The following is an 18504-nucleotide window of genomic DNA, read 5'->3' as shown; positions in this document are numbered from 1 at the left end:
AGTGTCCATATACTGAGTGTGCACCCAGCAAATATCTTTGTATGGGGCTGAGAAATAGCTTTAGCAGGTGTGGGGCTGGGGCTTTGGGATGGGTTTAGCAGGTGTGGGGCTGGGGCTTTGGGATGGGTTTAGCAGGTGTGGGGCTGGGGCTTTGGGATGGGTTTAGCAGGTGTGGGGCTGGGGCTTTGGGATGGGTTTAGCAGGTGTGGGGCTGGGGCTTTGGGATGGGTTTAGTAGGTGTGGGGCTGGGGCTTTGGGATGGGTTTAGTAGGTGTGGGGCTGGGGCTTTGGGAAGGGTTTAGCAGGTGTGGGGCTGGGGCTTTGGGATGGGTTTAGTAGGTGTGGGGCTGGGGCTTTGGGATGGGTTTAGTAGGTGTGGGGCTGGGGCTTTGGGATGGGTTTAGTAGGTGTGGGGCTGGGGCTTTGGGATGGGTTTAGCAGGTGTGGGGCTGGGGCTTTGGGATGGGTTTAGCAGGTGTGGGGCTGGGGCTTTGGGATGGGTTTAGCAGGTGTGGGGCTGGGGCTTTGGGATGGGTTTAGCAGGTGTGGGGCTGGGGCTTTGGGATGGGTTTAGCAGGTGTGGGGCTGGGGCTTTGGGATGGGTTTAGCAGGTGTGGGGCTGGGGCTTTGGGATGGGTTTAGCAGGTGTGGGGCTGGGGCTTTGGGATGGGTTTAGCAGGTGTGGGGCTGGGGCTTTGGGATGGGTTTAGTAGGTGTGGGGCTGGGGCATTGGGATGGGTTTAGCAGGTGTGGGGCTGGGGCTTTGGGATGGGTTTAGCAGGTGTGGGGCTGGGGCTTTCGGATGGGTTTAGTAGGTGTGGGGCTGGGGCTTTGGGATGGGTTTAGTAGGTGTGGGGCTGGGGCTTTGGGATGGGTTTAGCAGGTGTGGGGCTGGGGCTTTGGGATGGGTTTAGCAGGTGTGGGGCTGGGGCTTTGGGATGGGTTTAGCAGGTGTGGGGCTGGGGCTTTGGGATGGGTTTAGTAGGTGTGGGGCTGGGGCTTTGGGATGGGTTTAGTAGGTGTGGGGCTGGGGCTTTGGGATGGGTTTAGCAGGTGTGGGGCTGGGGCTTTGGGATGGGTTTAGTAGGTGTGGGGCTGGGGCATTGGGATGGGTTTAGCAGGTGTGGGGCTGGGGCTTTGGGATGGGTTTAGCAGGTGTGGGGCTGGGGCTTTCGGATGGGTTTAGTAGGTGTGGGGCTGGGGCTTTGGGATGGGTTTAGTAGGTGTGGGGCTGGGGCTTTGGGATGGGTTAAGCAGGTGTGGGGCTGGGGCTTTGGGATGGGTTTAGCAGGTGTGAGGCTGGGGCTTTGGGATGGGTTTAGCAGGTGTGGGGCTGGGGCTTTAAGATGGGTGTTTCTCATGTACAAAACAACATCAAACACATACACAGAAAAGCTGGTTTCTATTGTGTGCCCCAAAAGTAATCCTTTTGGTAATGATTGAAAGGCATATTAAAAATACTAAATGTTTATATTAAAGGCCTTGATCATATTGACGTGCTCTAGGGTGCTGAAGAAAAGGCACGATTCCAAAACTAAGCAGGTACAATTGATTAAAGACCTTTATCATATTGACGTGCTCTAGGGTGCTGAAGAAAAGGCACAAGTCCAAAACTAAGCAGGTTCAATTGATTAAAGGTCTTTATCATATTGACGTGCTCTAGGGTGCTGAAGAAAAGGCACGAGTCCAAAACTAAGCAGGTTCAATTGATTAAAGGCCTTTACCATATTGACGTGCTCTAGGGTGCTGAAGAAAAGGCACGAGTCCAAAACTAAGCAGGTTCAATTGATTAAAGGTCTTTATCATATTGACGTGCTGTAGGGTGCTGAAGAAAAGGCACGAGTCCAAAACTAAGCAGGTTCAATTGATTAAAGGCCTTTATCATATTGACGGCTCTAGGGTGCTGAAGAAAAGGCACGAGTCCAAAACTAAGCAGGTTCAATTGTACAAACAAACTTTTCAAACAGAATATGAATTTTAACAATATGAGTAAAAAGTCTTCAAAACAATCAATGAGTACATGTAGCTGGATAAAGTGAATTAATGGAAGTATTAAAAATGCAGTTTGATATAAAATACAAACTAAACTGCTCACAAAAAGTAAGGAAACTTTTTTCAATCCAGTATATTTTATTTTATTTAATACTCACTTTGTATATGGTATATATCAATGCAAAGCTGAACTGTTCCTCTTTAAAATGATACCACATTTGCAATGATTACATGTTGCTAAACTTGGCTACACGAATAACAATGAGGCAAAGTCACAAATCAAATGTGCCAAAATTGTCGTTGTCTGTGAATGGTAAATAGGTAATGTTCAATAATCGAACCGATCAAGCTTTTCAGAACCATTAATGGTTTACACAATGATTTGCACAAGTGAGCTCAACGGACACAACTAACCCTCATCTCATGAAAAACACCTTGTTTGATGGGTATTTGCAAGACAATATTCCACATCCGAATGCAGTCCCATACTGGCAGACTCCAAATGCCATCTTTCAAGATGACAACGCTCGCCCCCATCGAGCCTGACTGGTGACTGACTACCTGAAAAATGTTGGGGTGCACCGGATGGATTGGCCTGCTAACAGTCCAGACCTGAATCCCATGGAACATCTATGGGACCAGCTTGGCCTCGCTGTCCGCGCCAGAACCACCAAAACATCAACTGTGGCTGACCTACCCAGGTTCCTTAATTAAGAATGGAACGCCATCCCTTATCATCAGAAGGTGCCCAGGCTGTCATCAACGCCTTCGGATCATCCACTTGTTAATGAACTTTTTGTATCAATAAAGTGTATTAAGATCAGTAAGTTGTATTGCTCTATACCAAACTTCTTGTCTCAATAAAGTGGATTAAGATCAGTAAGTTATCTTGCTTGTTTGAATTACAGTGTCAATTTGATTGTTCATACTGTAACACAAAAAAATCTAATTTTGGCACATTTGATTTGTGACTTTGTCTCATTCTCATTAACGTGGTCAAGTCCAGCAACATGTAATAATTGCAAATGTGGTATCATTTTAAAGAGGAACAGTTCAGCTTTGCAATGATATATACCATATACAAAGAGAGTATTAATTAATAACAAATATACTGGATTGAAACAAGTTTCCTTACTTTTTGTGAGCAGTTTATTATTAAACATTACTAATCATTAATGGCTAATTCATAGGCTAAAAATACATCTTGCTTATTAAAATTTAAACCATTCAAGTGAAAATATTTAGTTTTAAGTATAAGAGATGTTAAATTTGCATCGGGGATAAAGAATATTAATTGTGGTTTTTACCCATACACCGATGTGTGTTAGCACTGTATACTCAGTACTTTCCCGAGTCCTGTAAAAAAAATATCACAGGCATGTTACTCGGGTGGGATTCGAACCCACGACCCTTGCAATTCTAGAGCAGTGTCTTACCAACTGGGATTTACTCGCTGCCAAAACATAGGATTCGAACTGCCTCTAGCTACCGGGCAACCTCGGTAGTCTAGCTGGTAAGACACTGCTCTAGAATTGCAAGGGACATGCCTGTGATATTTTTTCACAGGACTGGGGAAAGTACCGAGTATACAGTGCTAACAAACATCGGTGTATGGGTAAAAACCACAATTAATATTCTGTATCCCCGATGCAAATTTAACATCTCTTATATCGTTGCGGTACCCGCTGCCAAAACATTGGATTCGAACTGCCTCTAGCTGCCGGGCAACCTCGGTAGTCTAGATGGTAAGACACTGCTCTAGAGTTGCAAGGGTCGTGGGTTCGAATCCCACACAAGTAATATGCCTGCGATATTTTCACAGGGCTTGGGAAAGTACTGAGTATACAATGCCAACACACAGTGGTGTATGGGTAAAAACCAAAATTAATAGTTTTAAGTAGATGAGTTTTCAGTGTGCTCTTAAATGTGTTATGTGTATACCATTGCAGTTCCACTAACTTTATTATTTTTTTGCATTTTAATTAAGGTATGCCACTAGTAGCATTGGATCTGACTGACTACATTCACATAACAGATGATGGTATTCATCACATTGCTGATATGACAAGGTATGGAGGCAACCTGATGCACATTATCAACCATCTATTTACCTGTGTGGGAATGTTGTCATTGTCACACCTTTCCATGTTGGTTCTCATTGTGCGGTATTCTCGCTGGACTCCGTGCCCCCTTTCCACACCTTTCCATATTGGTTCTCATTGTGCGGTATTCTCGCTGGACTCCGTGCCCCCTTTCCACACCTTTCCATGTTGGTTCTCATTGTGCGGTATTCTTGCTGGACTCCGTGCCCCCTTTCCACACCTTTCCATGTTGGTTCTCATTGTGCGGTATTCTCGCTGGACTCCGTGCCCCCTTTCCACACCTTTCCATGTTGGTTCTCATTGTGCGGTATTCTCGCTGGACTCCGTGCCCCCTTTCCACACCTTTCCATGTTGGTTCTCATTGTGCGGTATTCTCGCTGGACTCCGTGCCCCCTTTCCACACCTTTCCATGTTGGTTCTCATTGTGCGGTATTCTTGCTGGACTCCGTGCCCCCTTTTCACACCTTTCCATGTTGGTTCTCATTGTGCAGTAATCTCGCTGGACTCCGTGCCCCCTTTCCACACCTTTTCATGTTGGTTCTCATTGTGCGGTATTCTCGCTGGACTCCGTGCCCCCTTTCCATGTTGGTTCTCATTGTGCGGTATTCTCACTGGACTCCGTGCCCCCTTTCCACACCTTTCCATGTTGGTTCTCATTGTGCGGTATTCTCGCTGGACTCCGTGCCCCCTTTTCACACCTTTCCATGTTGGTTCTCATTGTGCGGTATTCTCGCTGGACTCCGTGCCCCCTTTTCACACCTTTCCATGTTGGTTCTCATTGTGCGGTATTCTCGCTGGACTCCGTGCCCCCTTTTCACACCTTTCCATGTTGGTTCTCATTGTGCGGTATTCTCGCTGGACTCCGTGCCCCCTTTCCACACCTTTCCCTGTTGGAATTGGACTATTCCTCAAACTTTCTCAACTCCAACCTCAAGCTGGTTGAATTAGCAGTAAGGGGGTTAATTCAACACAAAACATGTATCATGACCTGTTCAACCGGTAGAATTGGACTATGCCTCAAACTTTCTCAACTCCAACCTCAAGCTGGTTGAATTAGCAGTAAGGGGTTAATTCAACACAAAACATGTATTGTTACCAGGAATTAAGTCCACAATCTGACTTGTCGGCCAATAGAAATTGTGTCTGAGAAATTATACTTGAACTTGTATATTTTAAACAAAAGTTAAAGTAAATTATAATAATTCAGTATTTTCTTTGACCCACTCACCCCTCATATTTTGCCCCTTTTAATGGTTGTTATACATCACTGTGAATGCTAGAGTTGGTCTCATTTGAACAAGATTTGGATTAATTTGATTAATTGCAGTTTGTTATACATCACTGTGAATGCTAGAGTTGGTCTCATTTGAACAAGATTTGGATTAATTTGATTAATTGCAGTTTGACAAAGCTGTCTCTCAACAACACCAAGATAACGGACCTTGCCATGACATATATCAAAGGTAGGAACTTTGGAAAATAAGCATTCACTTCAACAGGAGACAAGAAAAGAAGACTTTAGCCAAGACGTGATACGCGACCTTGCACCTGTTCTTATAAGACAGTTTCTTCATTCCTATTGGTCGAGAGCAACGGCTGAAACAGTTGTGCCACATCACGCGATACGCGCGACGCCCACAGCATTCACTTAGCGGAGGGCTCTACCATTTCATAGCTGGAGGGGTGTTATGTTGAAAGAAATCATTTAACAGTTATAATTTTTGCATTTATTTTACTTTTTGACCAACAAGTGATGATGTTTTTGACCGAAAAGGTATTTATGAATGGAATCAAAGTGTGTTGAATCAGTTTTAAACTAGTGGTTTAAACCCGCTGAGGCCTGGTTCTTTATAATTTACCTAGACTTCGTCTCTGTAAATTATCAAGAACCAGGCCTCGTTGGGATTAAACCACTAGTTGAAAACCTCTTCACCACACATTCATTCCCTTATTTATATATGGTAAAACTGGAACAGTATGGACCTTCAACCAAGCAAAATTTGTTTAAACCTGTCTCATTGTGTGTAGAGGGAGATGCGGATGTTCATAACGATCTTATACACCTCTCTTAATATTTATGCAAGACGTCACCATTCTAACCCAGAAGGAGGCTAACGGTGCAGCCACTGCAAGTGGCTGGTACTGGTGGTGGCGTGCAAGCGCCTATAGTCTTGGGTAAGAATTTTGACGTTATGCATGAATATTAAGAGAGGGGTATAAGCTAAAGCAGTAGACCCAGCCAATGTTCTACCTTCCACCCAGGTAGAAGTTAAAAAGCAGGACAATTCTTTTCTAAACTGAGAAGTCTTCAGAAAATCTGAACAATCTGCCTCTGAGGTATTGCAAGACAGTTCTCTAAAGGACAAACTCTACCTGGCAAGTAGATACACACATGGTGTTAATCTACTCCGCGGTAGCAGAATATATAGCAAGACAGTTCTCTAAAGGACAAACTCTACCTGGCAAGTAGATACACACATGGTGTTAATCTACACCGTGGTAGTAGAATATATAGGAAGACACTTCTCTAAAGGACAAACTCTACCTGGCAAGTAGATGCACACATGGTGTTTATCTACTCCACGGTAGCAGAATATATAGCAAGACAGTTCTCTAACATGTCTAAAGAACAAACTCTACCTGGCAAGTAGATACACACATGGTGTTACCGCAAACCAAATATATATTGAAAGATAATGGATTACCTGCCTGGTTTGTTTAATATAGGCTTAGTGGAATTAAAGGAGCTGCACTTGGATCGTACAGCTATTACAGATGAAGGAGCTAGTGTTATTGGATGCTTCAACAGGTTACAGGTCCTCAGTATGGCTGCAACTCAGTAAGTTTTATCTGTCACTCAGTGGTTCCTCATGGTGCTTCCACATTCTTACCCCGGTAGGGCCATCTCAGCTCACTGGGGAGTATATAACTTGTACTGCCAGTTTGTAACACACCAAGCACAAGAAACATATCTGCCCTCATAGGTACCCATTCACCCCTGGATGCAGAGAAGCAATTATGTTTTACTCAAGGACCTAAGTATCATGAGTGGGATTAGAACCCACACCCTGATGACTAAGCCATAACAACTTGAGTCTGATGCATTAAACTGCTCAGGCACAACACACCATTAGAGCCAATTCACTTCAATTGTTTTGCTTTGTCCACTCTAAGTGTCCTCACAAACATGGATCTATACAGTAGATCAATCTCACTGACAGTTGTAAAGCAATGTGACAGGTCTGCCATAGTAGGGTACAACATTGCTAAAGGATATATTGTATGGGTTTTGTAGCATAATTGTAGTAACATCTGTTAATGATGTGCATGTGTAAAGCCCGGTTCATCCTTCACATAAATTGCTAAAGCAAACAAAGTTTCTTTGTGTTACAATTGGAAAACAGCGTGTATTTGATTATTTGAGTCGTGCAATTCGCTTTGCATTCGCTTTCACTTAAAGAATCAAATCAGGCTTAAAAGTAACGTTATCTGAGAAGCTCTATTGTAATTGCAAAGGTGAAATTGTTTTCCCTTTTTTTGAAGTTCTTGAAATTCAATTCACTTTTCTTTATCATCACAATTAAAGGAACACGTTGCCTTGGATCGGTCGAGTTGGTCTTTGAAAAGCGTTTGTAATCGTTTTTTATAAAATGCATATAGGTAGAAAGATGTTGTAAAAGTAGAATACAATGATCCACACAAACATGCCTCGAAATTGCACGGTTTTCCTCTTACCTCGTCGACTAATACGGTCGGCCATTTATGGGAGTCAAATTTTTGACTCCCATAAATGGCCGACCGTGTTAGTTCGCAAAGTAAAAGGAAAACCACGCAATTATGAGGCAAACTTGTGTGGATCATTGTATTCTACTTTTAAAACATCTTTCCAACCATATGCATTTTATAAAAAACGGTTACAAACGCTTTTTATAGACCAACTCGTCCAATCCAAGGCAACGTGTTCCTTTTATCTTGGTTGTGCCATTTTATGAGTTGTATTCAAATAGTTGGTGAAAGAGTAGGAGGCTTAACTAAGTGAAGTCATCCAATGTACTCCATTTATCTTTGACTGTACAGGATAAGGAATAAGTTTCTTTGTTCCAAGGCATTGAATAGCTGCTCACAGATGACTCGCCTCAACCTGAGTAGAACCAACGTGTCTAACCAAGGTAAAACAGCATCAGGGAAACTAATGTTACCCCATACTGCATAAGCCTTATTGAGATATGGCGGACACAATGCTATAACATATTGACCATAGAAATAGAACGTATGTTATTCAGTGAAGTACGATTTTAGGCGACGCGGCGTTTACACATAAACCTAATGACCACAAACATGGTGAGCGTGGCATCAGTCGTGGCGTGTGACACGCGCGTATTACGTCTGCCATACATCAAAAAGGACTATTACATGCTTAGTGTACCTACACTGCATTAAAAAAACTTTCTGTAAACAGCATCAGGGAAACTGTTGTTACCTCATACTGCATTACATGCTTAGCGTACCTTCACTGCATTATACAAACTTTCTGTAAACAGCATCAGGGAAACTGTTGTTAGCCCATACTGCATTACATGCTTAGCGTACCTTCACTGCATTATACAAACTTTCTGTAAACAGCATAAGGGAAACTGTTGTTACCCCATACTGCATTACATGCTTAGTGTACCTTCACTGCATTATACAAACTTTCTGTAAACAGCATCAGGGACACTGTTGTTACCCCATACTGCATTACATGCTTAGCGTACCTTCACTGCATTATACAAACTTTCTGTAAACAGCATCAGGGAAACTGTTGTTAGCCCATACTGCATTACATGCTTAGCGTACCTTCACTGCATTATACAAACTTTCTGTAAACAGCATCAGGGAAACTGTTGTTACCCCATACTGCATTACATGCTTAGTGTACCTTCACTGCATTATACAAACTTTCTGTAAACAGCATCAGGGAAACTGTTGTTACCCCATACTGCATTACATGCTTAGCGTACCTTCACTGCATTATACAAACTTTCTATAAACAGCATCAGGGAAACTGTTGTTACCCCATACTGCATTATATGCTTAGTGTACCTTCACTGCATTTTACAAACTTTCTGCACCCAGTTGAAGAAACTATGAATAATATATTTCTTTATGTGTGGAGGCTGTTCCTCACAGTGGAGACCTGCAGGTTAGCGTGATACTTGTATCTGTCCCCTAAAAACCAAAAGGAAAAACCATCGACATGCATTCGGATTTCGTACATCTTTGGAAACCTAGAACAGTTAAAAAAATAAGTCAAGATGGACGCCTAGCTGTAGTTTACATGTAATTTACATGCTAGGTTTTATGGTTTGTACCACATTGCTTGAATACAAGCCTGCCGTATGGTTGCTGGTGTTGCTTAGACTCCGATGTCACCAAGCATCCTTTGGTGTGTTGGTCATGTGCATTGAGACTCGTCATATTGGCTGGTTTTACTACTTGATAATGGCTGTTCCAAATATAATTTGTGTATTTTATTCTCTATAGGCATCCAGTCTCTCCAGTTGCCACATCTGTCCCTCCTCAACCTTGATTCTACCTGCGTCACAATGGATGGTGCCAACCAGCTGCATGGTTGTCCCAATCTCAGGGTGGTTCGTACCAACAACCTCAGAGTCTATAGGGGTGATGAAGATGATAACTGATCAGAGTGTTCAACATTCATGCACTCTTTGGATAGTTAATGGACATTTTTAAATAACTTTTTTTATTATTTGTTGTCTGCATATCAGCATTATGGCAATCCACACTGTTTGAACAGAACATGGAGCTTTAGTATGTAAAGGTAGGGTCATACATAAGTTACGTCAATGTAATACTGATTTAAGGGCAACATTATAAAGAAAGATACAATCAAAGTAACAAGCGAAAGTCTCAGCTGAATACATTGTCAACTTACTGAGAACTCAACAAAAACTGTAACGGTATTTTCACAAGATGTCAAGCCCATCCATGCTTAGCGAGTCGACAAGTGCTTACCAACATAAATCTGAAAAGCTATTTATTCATAAATAGTTTCTGTGGTTCTACATGTAAACAGGAATATGTCTCATAACATAGCTATGCATACCTTGCAGGGAAAAAAGGGCTTGACACGCTCCTAGAGGTGTGATGAAGCGCTATGTAACAACCTATGCTTATAAGACAGTAGGGACCCTAACCTTGTAATATTATTATTGTTAGAGATGTTAAATTTGCATCGGGGATAAAGAATATTAAATTTGTTTTTGACCCATATACCGATGTGTGTTAGCACTGTATACTCAGTACTTTCATGAGTCCTGTACAAAAATAATACAGACATGTTACTAGGGTGGGATCCGAACCCACGACCCTTGCAATTCTAGAGCAGTGTCTAACCAACTAGACTACCGAGGTTGCCCGGTAGCTAGAGGCAGTTTGAATCCTATGTTTTGGCAGCGGGTACCGCAACATTGGGTGCGTTCGTTTAGCTTCCCTGGGTCGACCCCGGTGTGTGGCGTTTTTTTTTCCAGGACGAACGTGGGTAAATTATCTGCACACGTTCGTCCTGGAAGGACAAAAACGCCACACTATTAAATTTGGTCTTTTTGCAAGGGTCGTGGGATCGAATCCCACCCAAGTAACATGCTTGTGATATTTTTTCACAGGACTCGGGATAGTACTGAGTATATAGTGCTAACACACATTGGTGTATGGGTAAAAACCAAATTTAATATTATTATTGTTATTGTTATTATTAATCTACTTTAACTCACCTGAGGTATGTAGAAGATCTTGTACGTTATGGTTATAGGATTGTGTTAGATCAGACATGTTTCTCAAAAAGAAATTCCTCCCTTAAGATCTGAACTGATGTCCAGAATTGATTTTTGCCTGACAGCTGTTGTGAGTCGATGCTTATTTTGTGCATTCTGTCGATTTGCGCATTCTTCATACTGGGAAAATTGTGCAAATCTGCATAGAATCGCTCCATTAGCATCAATGCACTACAGAAATTAAGTGTGATCCATTTTATTTTGTTTACATCGGTAAAGATTTTGTTGGCATGAAGGAACCCAGACCGACAAGGCAACTTTCATGAAGGAACCCAGACCGACAAGGCAACTTTCATGAAGGAACCCAGACCGACAAGGCACCTTTCATGAAGGAACCCATGCCGACAAGGTGCCTGTCATGTACTTCACATTCTTCAAATGTCGCCCCAGCTCATTTAACATATTAATTTGTTAGAATATTTTGAGGGAGCAAAGATGAACAATTAGTAGGCCTATCAGTAAGTCAGAAAACACAGTAACTTTAAATGATGCAATAGCTGACAACCTCTGAGTGATGGTACATCGCACAGGACTATTGAGTACTGGAAGTGGCCCTCAGTGTTTATAACAGTCCGTTCGAGTAATGTCACAATGATTATGAAAAATTTACATATTTGTTGATTGGCTTTTTACTTAACTGAAAATTGAGCTTGTAACTAATAAATAACAATATGTTCGTTAAATTTAGAAATCTTGTTATATGGATTGTGTTATTGTTTCCTGGAAAAACCGAAACACAACTCTACTATCGTATCACAATATTAACATTGGATTGGAATAAATTGACTGTCGGACACCATGGGTGTCGATCCGTCTTGAAAGATTGGGGGGGGGCATTGTTAGTCATAACATTGGCAGCGTGGGGTCTGGGCCGGCTTCAGGGTCCCACGGAAATTTTAGGCCGTAGATGCTCTCTTGTGCAGTCTAGGTAGTTAGAGGGGTGATGTGGACGTTTCATCCAAATTATCACCAGCATCGTCAAGGGTTGATCCAAACAATCAATTTGATGGCAGGGGGGGGGGGTGGTGGGGCAAATCTATTAAAGATGCAAGTCAAAACGAGAAGCCTTCTTATGGCCTTGGGTCTGGGGAATATTTTACATTTCAGATGCTTTATGGTGGGTTAGCAGCATCTTCAGTTGCAGATCTGTAACAAATTTTAGGTGACAAATCTGTCAAAGAGTGAGCATGCGAGTGTGAAGCCTTTACGCCATGGGTCTGGGAAAATTGTGAATTCTAGATGCTCTGTTGGTGCAATCTTAGGCCATTTAGAGGACTCATGGCGAACGAAACAGAAATATAAGCCTTCAAAATTTGAGCAGTAGGGCCCTTTTGGATTATTGAACTTCTTGAACTTTCATTTTTTTTTATGAAAACAGAAGGGTATGTGTAGTGTATGTGTATGATAAAAATTGTCAAAAAATATGGAGGGACGAGATGTTGTGTCCCCTCAAAAAGTGTGGGATGTGTCTCCCGCCCCCCTTACTTTAGATTAATGCCCATTATAGTACACGTACATGGTTCGGTATTACACAGTGCAATACCGGAGTTTCATGTAAAAGGTGGTCAAAGACACGGGGGACATTTGATATTGTGTCCCCCACGCTACAAAAAAGAGTGTGGGGGACATGTCCCTCCCACTCTGTTTAGGGGGGGGGGGGGTGGTGCAAATCTGTCAAAGATGGAGCATTCGCGCGATAATCCTTTACGTCGTGTCATCACTTTTCATTTAAGATGCTCTGTGGTGCAATCTTGAGGGGGGTGGGAGGACGTGATATTTTTACCCTTCAAAAAGTGGTGTCATCCGCTGCCCCCAGGGTTGATGCTCTTGATTTGGTCTTACACAGTGCAATAATGGAGCTTCATGTTCACAGTTTGGGAGATGACCCCAGTTCAACAAAATCAAGCAAAAGGGCCTAAAGGCCAATAAGCGAGAAAAACCAAAAAGACAACAAAAAGAACTGTCGAATAACAACCAGCAATCTGAACATTAATTTAGTTAACAATATTAACTGGGAAGAAAAACCTAATTGAAACAGATATGCCCATACATGTAGGTCATCAGGTGTAGTGATCCTTTTCTTATAGCGATGGCCTTGTTTGTATGTTTTGAAATCAATAAAAACAAACCCTCTAAAGGCAGTCTCCCCTCTTTCTTTTTTCTATAAAATGGATATGTTATTGATTGTACTTGTTTTATGCCTCTGAAGATAAGATCGAAAGCTAAGGCCATCTACCCTACTTATGGTCACATATTAACTGGGAAGAAAAACCTAATTAAAACAAAATAATATATATATATATTCTTTATTATTATTATTATAATTGTTTTCTTGTAAAGAGTATTTTGAAAGCGAAGGAAACAAGTGTGTGACTTCCATTATTTTGAAAGCTGAAAAATAGATGAATCTCTCTGACCACTAGAGTTAGCTCTGATGCTCTGACATACATCATTCACGTTATTAAATAAACTCATTTGCTTTCTCTTCCCGCAATAAACACCTTTCTCTATACAAAGTTAAAAAGAACTCTGACATTTGTAATGAAGAGAGTGAGAAGTTCCTCAGATATTTTGGGACTGCAGTAACTTAAGCTTTTTTTATGGAACAATAATAATCATGTCTTAATTCCCAGCCCGGTGTCGAGAAATCGAAACAGCGCCCTCACTTTACTGAGAAATGGCTTGTTGCCTTTTTGGCCCCTGGATTTAACCACGCTGCATGCAATTGCGTTACAAGCATCCAGTCCCTAGATAACAGTGACCTGCGCAGTTAAAATGGGCAGAGGGACTAGCCTACACGCGAGTTTGTTGTTCTTGAAGAGTTGGATCCTCCAATCAGATTCACTGATTGTAATTTCAACCTCCAATCAGATCCAGTTGAAATGGGCAGAAAGACCACACGCGAGTTTGTTATTCTCAAGAGTTGGATCCTCCAATCAGATTCCCTGATTGCGATCTCAACCTCCAATCAGATTCACTAATTGCAATATCAACAGGTGTAATTATGCAAACGAGGCGCACGTGCGGGCGCGTGGGCACTTGTGGGCAGACGACATTTTGACATGTCACTTTTAGTACGCGTGGACTGCAGGAAGGATGGGCCCTACCTTTGGGCTCTGGCACGGGATTTGGACGTCGCGTATTGAACTTTACCGAACAAAATAACTCATAATTGCTGATAAAAAGTTAAGGAAATTTTGGCTGAAACTGTTGCAGCATTTGACAATAGCCTTGGTTGAGTTTTGAAGCACAGTCGACTGAGACCATGGCATTTCTGAAACGGAGCATAGAGAAAGGACGGACAGAGTGGTGTGTAAATCTTTCACTTGCAAGAAGGAATTGTCTCTTTTACAAAATGCAGAAGAAGAATAAATCACCATTGAGCCCTTCAGTACATATCGTGAGTTCCATGGAGTTAACTTTAACTCGGACTACCGACTTTATAGAAGTGAACTATTAGACAATATTTAACTTCAATGTTGAGCACGCGAGTGTGGCTAAAGAGTGCTCCGTGACAACTGAACGCGGACTGACTGCAGTGTATTAAGATGCACGACCGAAGCCATGTGATGTCGAGCATAGACTAGAGCTCTTTTAACAACTTTTTGTTCAAGCACATAACCTCAATGCCTACGTTTGAAACTTAACCTTATTAGACCCCTTCAGAACTTGAACTGTAGTATTGAGGATAGGGGTTGTTTTTTAACTGTACTTTTCCGTCAAGAATCTGCACCGGGCCTTGCTGGCGGATGTAGGCCGAGTCAGCGAACGACGATAGGAGAGCGGACCGTTGAGAGCTGCCGTGTTCAAGTCAAGATTCAAGGCACAACATTTTTCTGGTGAGAGTTATCTATGGATTGTGTGGTATTGGATATGGCATTGGATTTCATCCAACGAAAGACAAAGACTAGAGTGTGAAGACGGTAAGCGAAGATCTAACCCATTTCTTGCAGGTTCCCACCCTTGTTTTACAGCCCGTCCCCACCAGCAGACAATCTGCGATGAACTTGTTGATGTTGTCCCACATTTTGTTGAGCTTTCAATGTGACTTCACTCTGTCTTGGTATTTCTTGTTTTGCATATTGGTCGAAGCCAATTATGCTTTTTAATTAGAAGACAAGTCTTACTGGAAATTTCTTGGGGTTGAAACTTCAAAGTCGTCAGTTGTCATGTTTAGTTACAATTGTCATGATTAATTTGTTTGAAAATCAAAATAAATATCTTTAGGTTTAAAGCCTACAGCCTACAAATAAGTTTAGTTAGAGAGATTGGGTGAATCTTCCCCTAAAAATCTTTTTTTTTTACTGTTTGATGATCAATGTTTGATTTAGGAGTATTAAAAATAAACAATATAGACAGGCTAAATGTATATTAACATACTCCTAATATCAACATTACATCAATTCTGGGTATAGATTTTTAACTATAACAAACCGCTGCCTACTATAGTAGTGAGCATAACCTGAAATTAGATTCCTGTCCAATCTGCATTCATTTTGATGATCCATGTTTGATTTAGGAGTATTATCATACATACTAAATTAATATACATAATATTCCTAATGACAGCATTCATCAGTTCTGAATGTGTAGCTTATTTTGTTTGAGTATATGACCCAAAGTCCTTGAACATAAATTGTAGTAAGAAAAAAAAAACATACACAACCTTAGCAAAGTTGTCATGAAAGAATAAAATAAAAATGAGTTGTAACAAAAGTAGTTTAACTTCCACCTAAACAAATCTGTTCAACGCCCTCGGTATTTATGTACCAAAACTACTGCAATGAATTAGTTTTTGAGCGCTGCATCAAATGAAATTTAAAAAAAAGATAAAACACCAGGAAAAGAAAAAGATGAAACAACAAGAGCGGGATATTTTCTTCTCCATGATGAAACAGAGAGAGCAACCACTGAAAACGCTGATGTCATTGATTCCTGAAGGTATGTATTAGTGGTAAGTGTAGGCCTAGAGTTAATAATAGTGTTGGCCTAGAGATAAGATTAACTCCCTTTTCTAGCAGGGTTATTGCATATTGGTAGCTCCATGGTAGACGATGATGATTCTCTCTTCGATGTTGCTGATGATCAGGGGTCAGTGAGGTCAAGCGTTTTCAAGCAAAGGTCAAGTTATTTAGGACAGGTAAAGTATTGGTAAGTGAGAAAGAAACTAACACTTTTTCTCCACAGCTGAATTCTAACCATTTTTTGCAGCTCTTACTTACTTCCACAGGTTTCTAACTTCTTCCTTTTCAGCCAATAACCTTTTTCTTGTTTTACACAGTATAACCGATTCTTCCTAATGCCGATGCTGTGACAGGTGACTGCACATTGGTGGCTAACTCATGGGCACCATACATAATGACAGGTTTGGTAAGGTCTCGGGGTAAACTCATGGTGTAAATCACACTATGGCATGATGTGACCCCCAAATGCTAACCTTTCTAGATAGTTTTCTTCCCAAGTAGGCAGGTGATGTTTTCCCATCTTGAAGTGACTGAACTTGCTGGTGCAGCTGAAGTGATGTCTACTTGCAGGGAATGTGGTCTCACAAAAGGTTTGGTAATGCATAAAGTTATGTAAGATAGGAGTTTCTGGTCAAGAAACTACTTATGGAAGATTTTACTCACTTATAGTATAATAAGACATTTTTAAGAATCATAAACATTTCTGAACGTCTTTTTATTATTAAATTTACAATCGGTCATTGAACTTGCGAGATAATAATGAAAGAAAAAAACACCCTTGTCACACGAAGTTGTGTGCGTTTAGATGGTTGATTTCGAGACCTCGAGTTCTAAACCTGAAGTCTCGAAATCAAATTCGTGGAAAATTACTTCTTTCTTGAAAACTATGGCACTTCAGAGGGATCCGTTTCTCACAATGCTTTATACCATCAACCTCTCCCCATTACTCGTCACCAAGAAAGGTTTTATGCTAATAAATAGCTTGAGTAATTACCGATAGTGTCCACTGCCTTTAAATATTATTTGAATTGCACCCAGGACCAATGTTAGGCAAAGCACCAACATAGATCTAGATAGCTCAGTTTTTAAAGCTCCAGTTGGTATAATCCTGCTCTAGTAAACTTGTCTTTGTTTATCCCAAATCCTTAAAAATTTAGCCAGTCATTTAAAATGTTGCCAAAAGTAATGCATTGTTTGCTTTTCCACTGAACAAGCAGTGATTTATTTACAAACAAGTGTTTGCATTTCTGTAGAAGATGCCCTCCATCTTTAAATTTGTTATTCACTCTAGCTCTTCTTGCAAATAATCACAACCCTGTTGCAGTCGCCCTCCGTGTGCAATGCGTTCGTTCTGTAAGAGCGCACGGATGCAAGGCGCATGGAGAATGATTGCAACCGGGGCCGACACAAAGGTTGTGTGAGCTTGTTATCAGTTGTCTAATTTCAGCTTTTATCATCCAGAGATCTGCGAGTGCCTTGACTGAAGGCCACATTATGTGCAGTGGTGACTACAACTGGAGTTGTTTGGTGTAGAGAGTCAACAACAGCCTGGTGTGAGGTGAAACATGATTTAAATTTGAGCTGAGGTTCTTCCTAGTAGTGTTTGGCACATTAAGCAATTCATTACATTTGAAGATCTAGATATAGGCCAGCAGTCAAAGACAGGTCTACCTTTTCCGATACCTCAACAGCATCAAGCATTTGCAGTTACCATCAAGACAAACTTACACATTTCTTTATATTTTAAAGAAAAGTTGTTTTGATGTTAGGAAATTAAGCAAGTTATCACATTTGAACATCTAGATATATAGCTAGCAGTTATCATCATTATAATCATCATCTTCTTGTACTGCAGTGATTTAAAAACCAGCCTTCAAAGAAGGAGCACATGCTCAAACATAATATTTCCACCATTTACAATTTCACAACAGCATTATCATTCAAAAAATGATACTAATTTCTGTCTCTTGAAGTTAAGATAGTACCCTACTGTATCTTGAAACAATGTAGCATTCAGCTCTTTTTGCAAATAATCGCAAATTAACAGAGTGGTATGGGCTTACTGTATGTAATTTCCCTTATTTCAGCGAAAACCCATCCTGGGTTCTGTAAGCACCATGATAACTGGAGGCTACAACCGGAGCTGCATTGGTGGAGTTGAGAATACAGGTGCAGAAAGTCATCAGCAGTCAGAATGGTTTGAAGCTAAACATTTTATAGCCTTTATTTGAGATGAAGTCCTTCTTCCCCCATAACTTTTGGCAAGTTATAAGCAACTCTTCACCTATGAAGAGCTATAGCTAGCAGTGTAAAGTAGTTCCACCATACAGCACAATTAGTGCCAATTATTATAGGAAATGGGAACAAAATGTTCAGTTTTAGCATGGGAGTAAAACCCCAACTAATAGGGAAACACACACAATCAGGCAGGGACTGAAAACCCAAGCCACATGCAAAGCTGATTGCTATAGTTTTTTAATACATCCAAATCCAACACCACATCAGAGTTTTCATTAAATTGGTACACCGGGCATCATTCATTATCATGGAAAATCACAGCCATAAAAGTGAAGGAAAAAAAAAACAATCATTGGATTATGAAGGATTCAAAGA

General features: G+C 41.1%; 1 protein-coding gene across 1 annotated transcript in view; it reads left to right on the top strand.

Annotated features, from left to right (window-relative positions):
* Nucleotides 1-10481, top strand: part of LOC117304075 — a 32367-nt gene extending 21886 nt beyond the window's left edge. Inside the window, exons 17-21 of the mRNA XM_033788573.1 lie at nucleotides 3980-4061; nucleotides 5496-5557; nucleotides 6822-6933; nucleotides 8172-8263; nucleotides 9618-10481. Of these exons, the coding sequence (XP_033644464.1) occupies nucleotides 3980-4061; nucleotides 5496-5557; nucleotides 6822-6933; nucleotides 8172-8263; nucleotides 9618-9775 (506 nt within the window). The 3' untranslated portion in view covers nucleotides 9776-10481. The remainder of the gene's footprint in view (nucleotides 1-3979; nucleotides 4062-5495; nucleotides 5558-6821; nucleotides 6934-8171; nucleotides 8264-9617) is intronic.
* Nucleotides 10482-18504: the final 8023 nt, after the last annotated feature.

The sequence above is a fragment of the Asterias rubens genome, chromosome 2 (genome assembly GCF_902459465.1).
Source record: "Asterias rubens chromosome 2, eAstRub1.3, whole genome shotgun sequence".
Lineage (NCBI taxonomy): Eukaryota > Metazoa > Echinodermata > Asteroidea > Forcipulatida > Asteriidae > Asterias > Asterias rubens.
The sequence above is the reverse complement of the archived record's forward strand: the minus strand, read 5'-3'. Positions and strand labels throughout refer to the sequence as shown.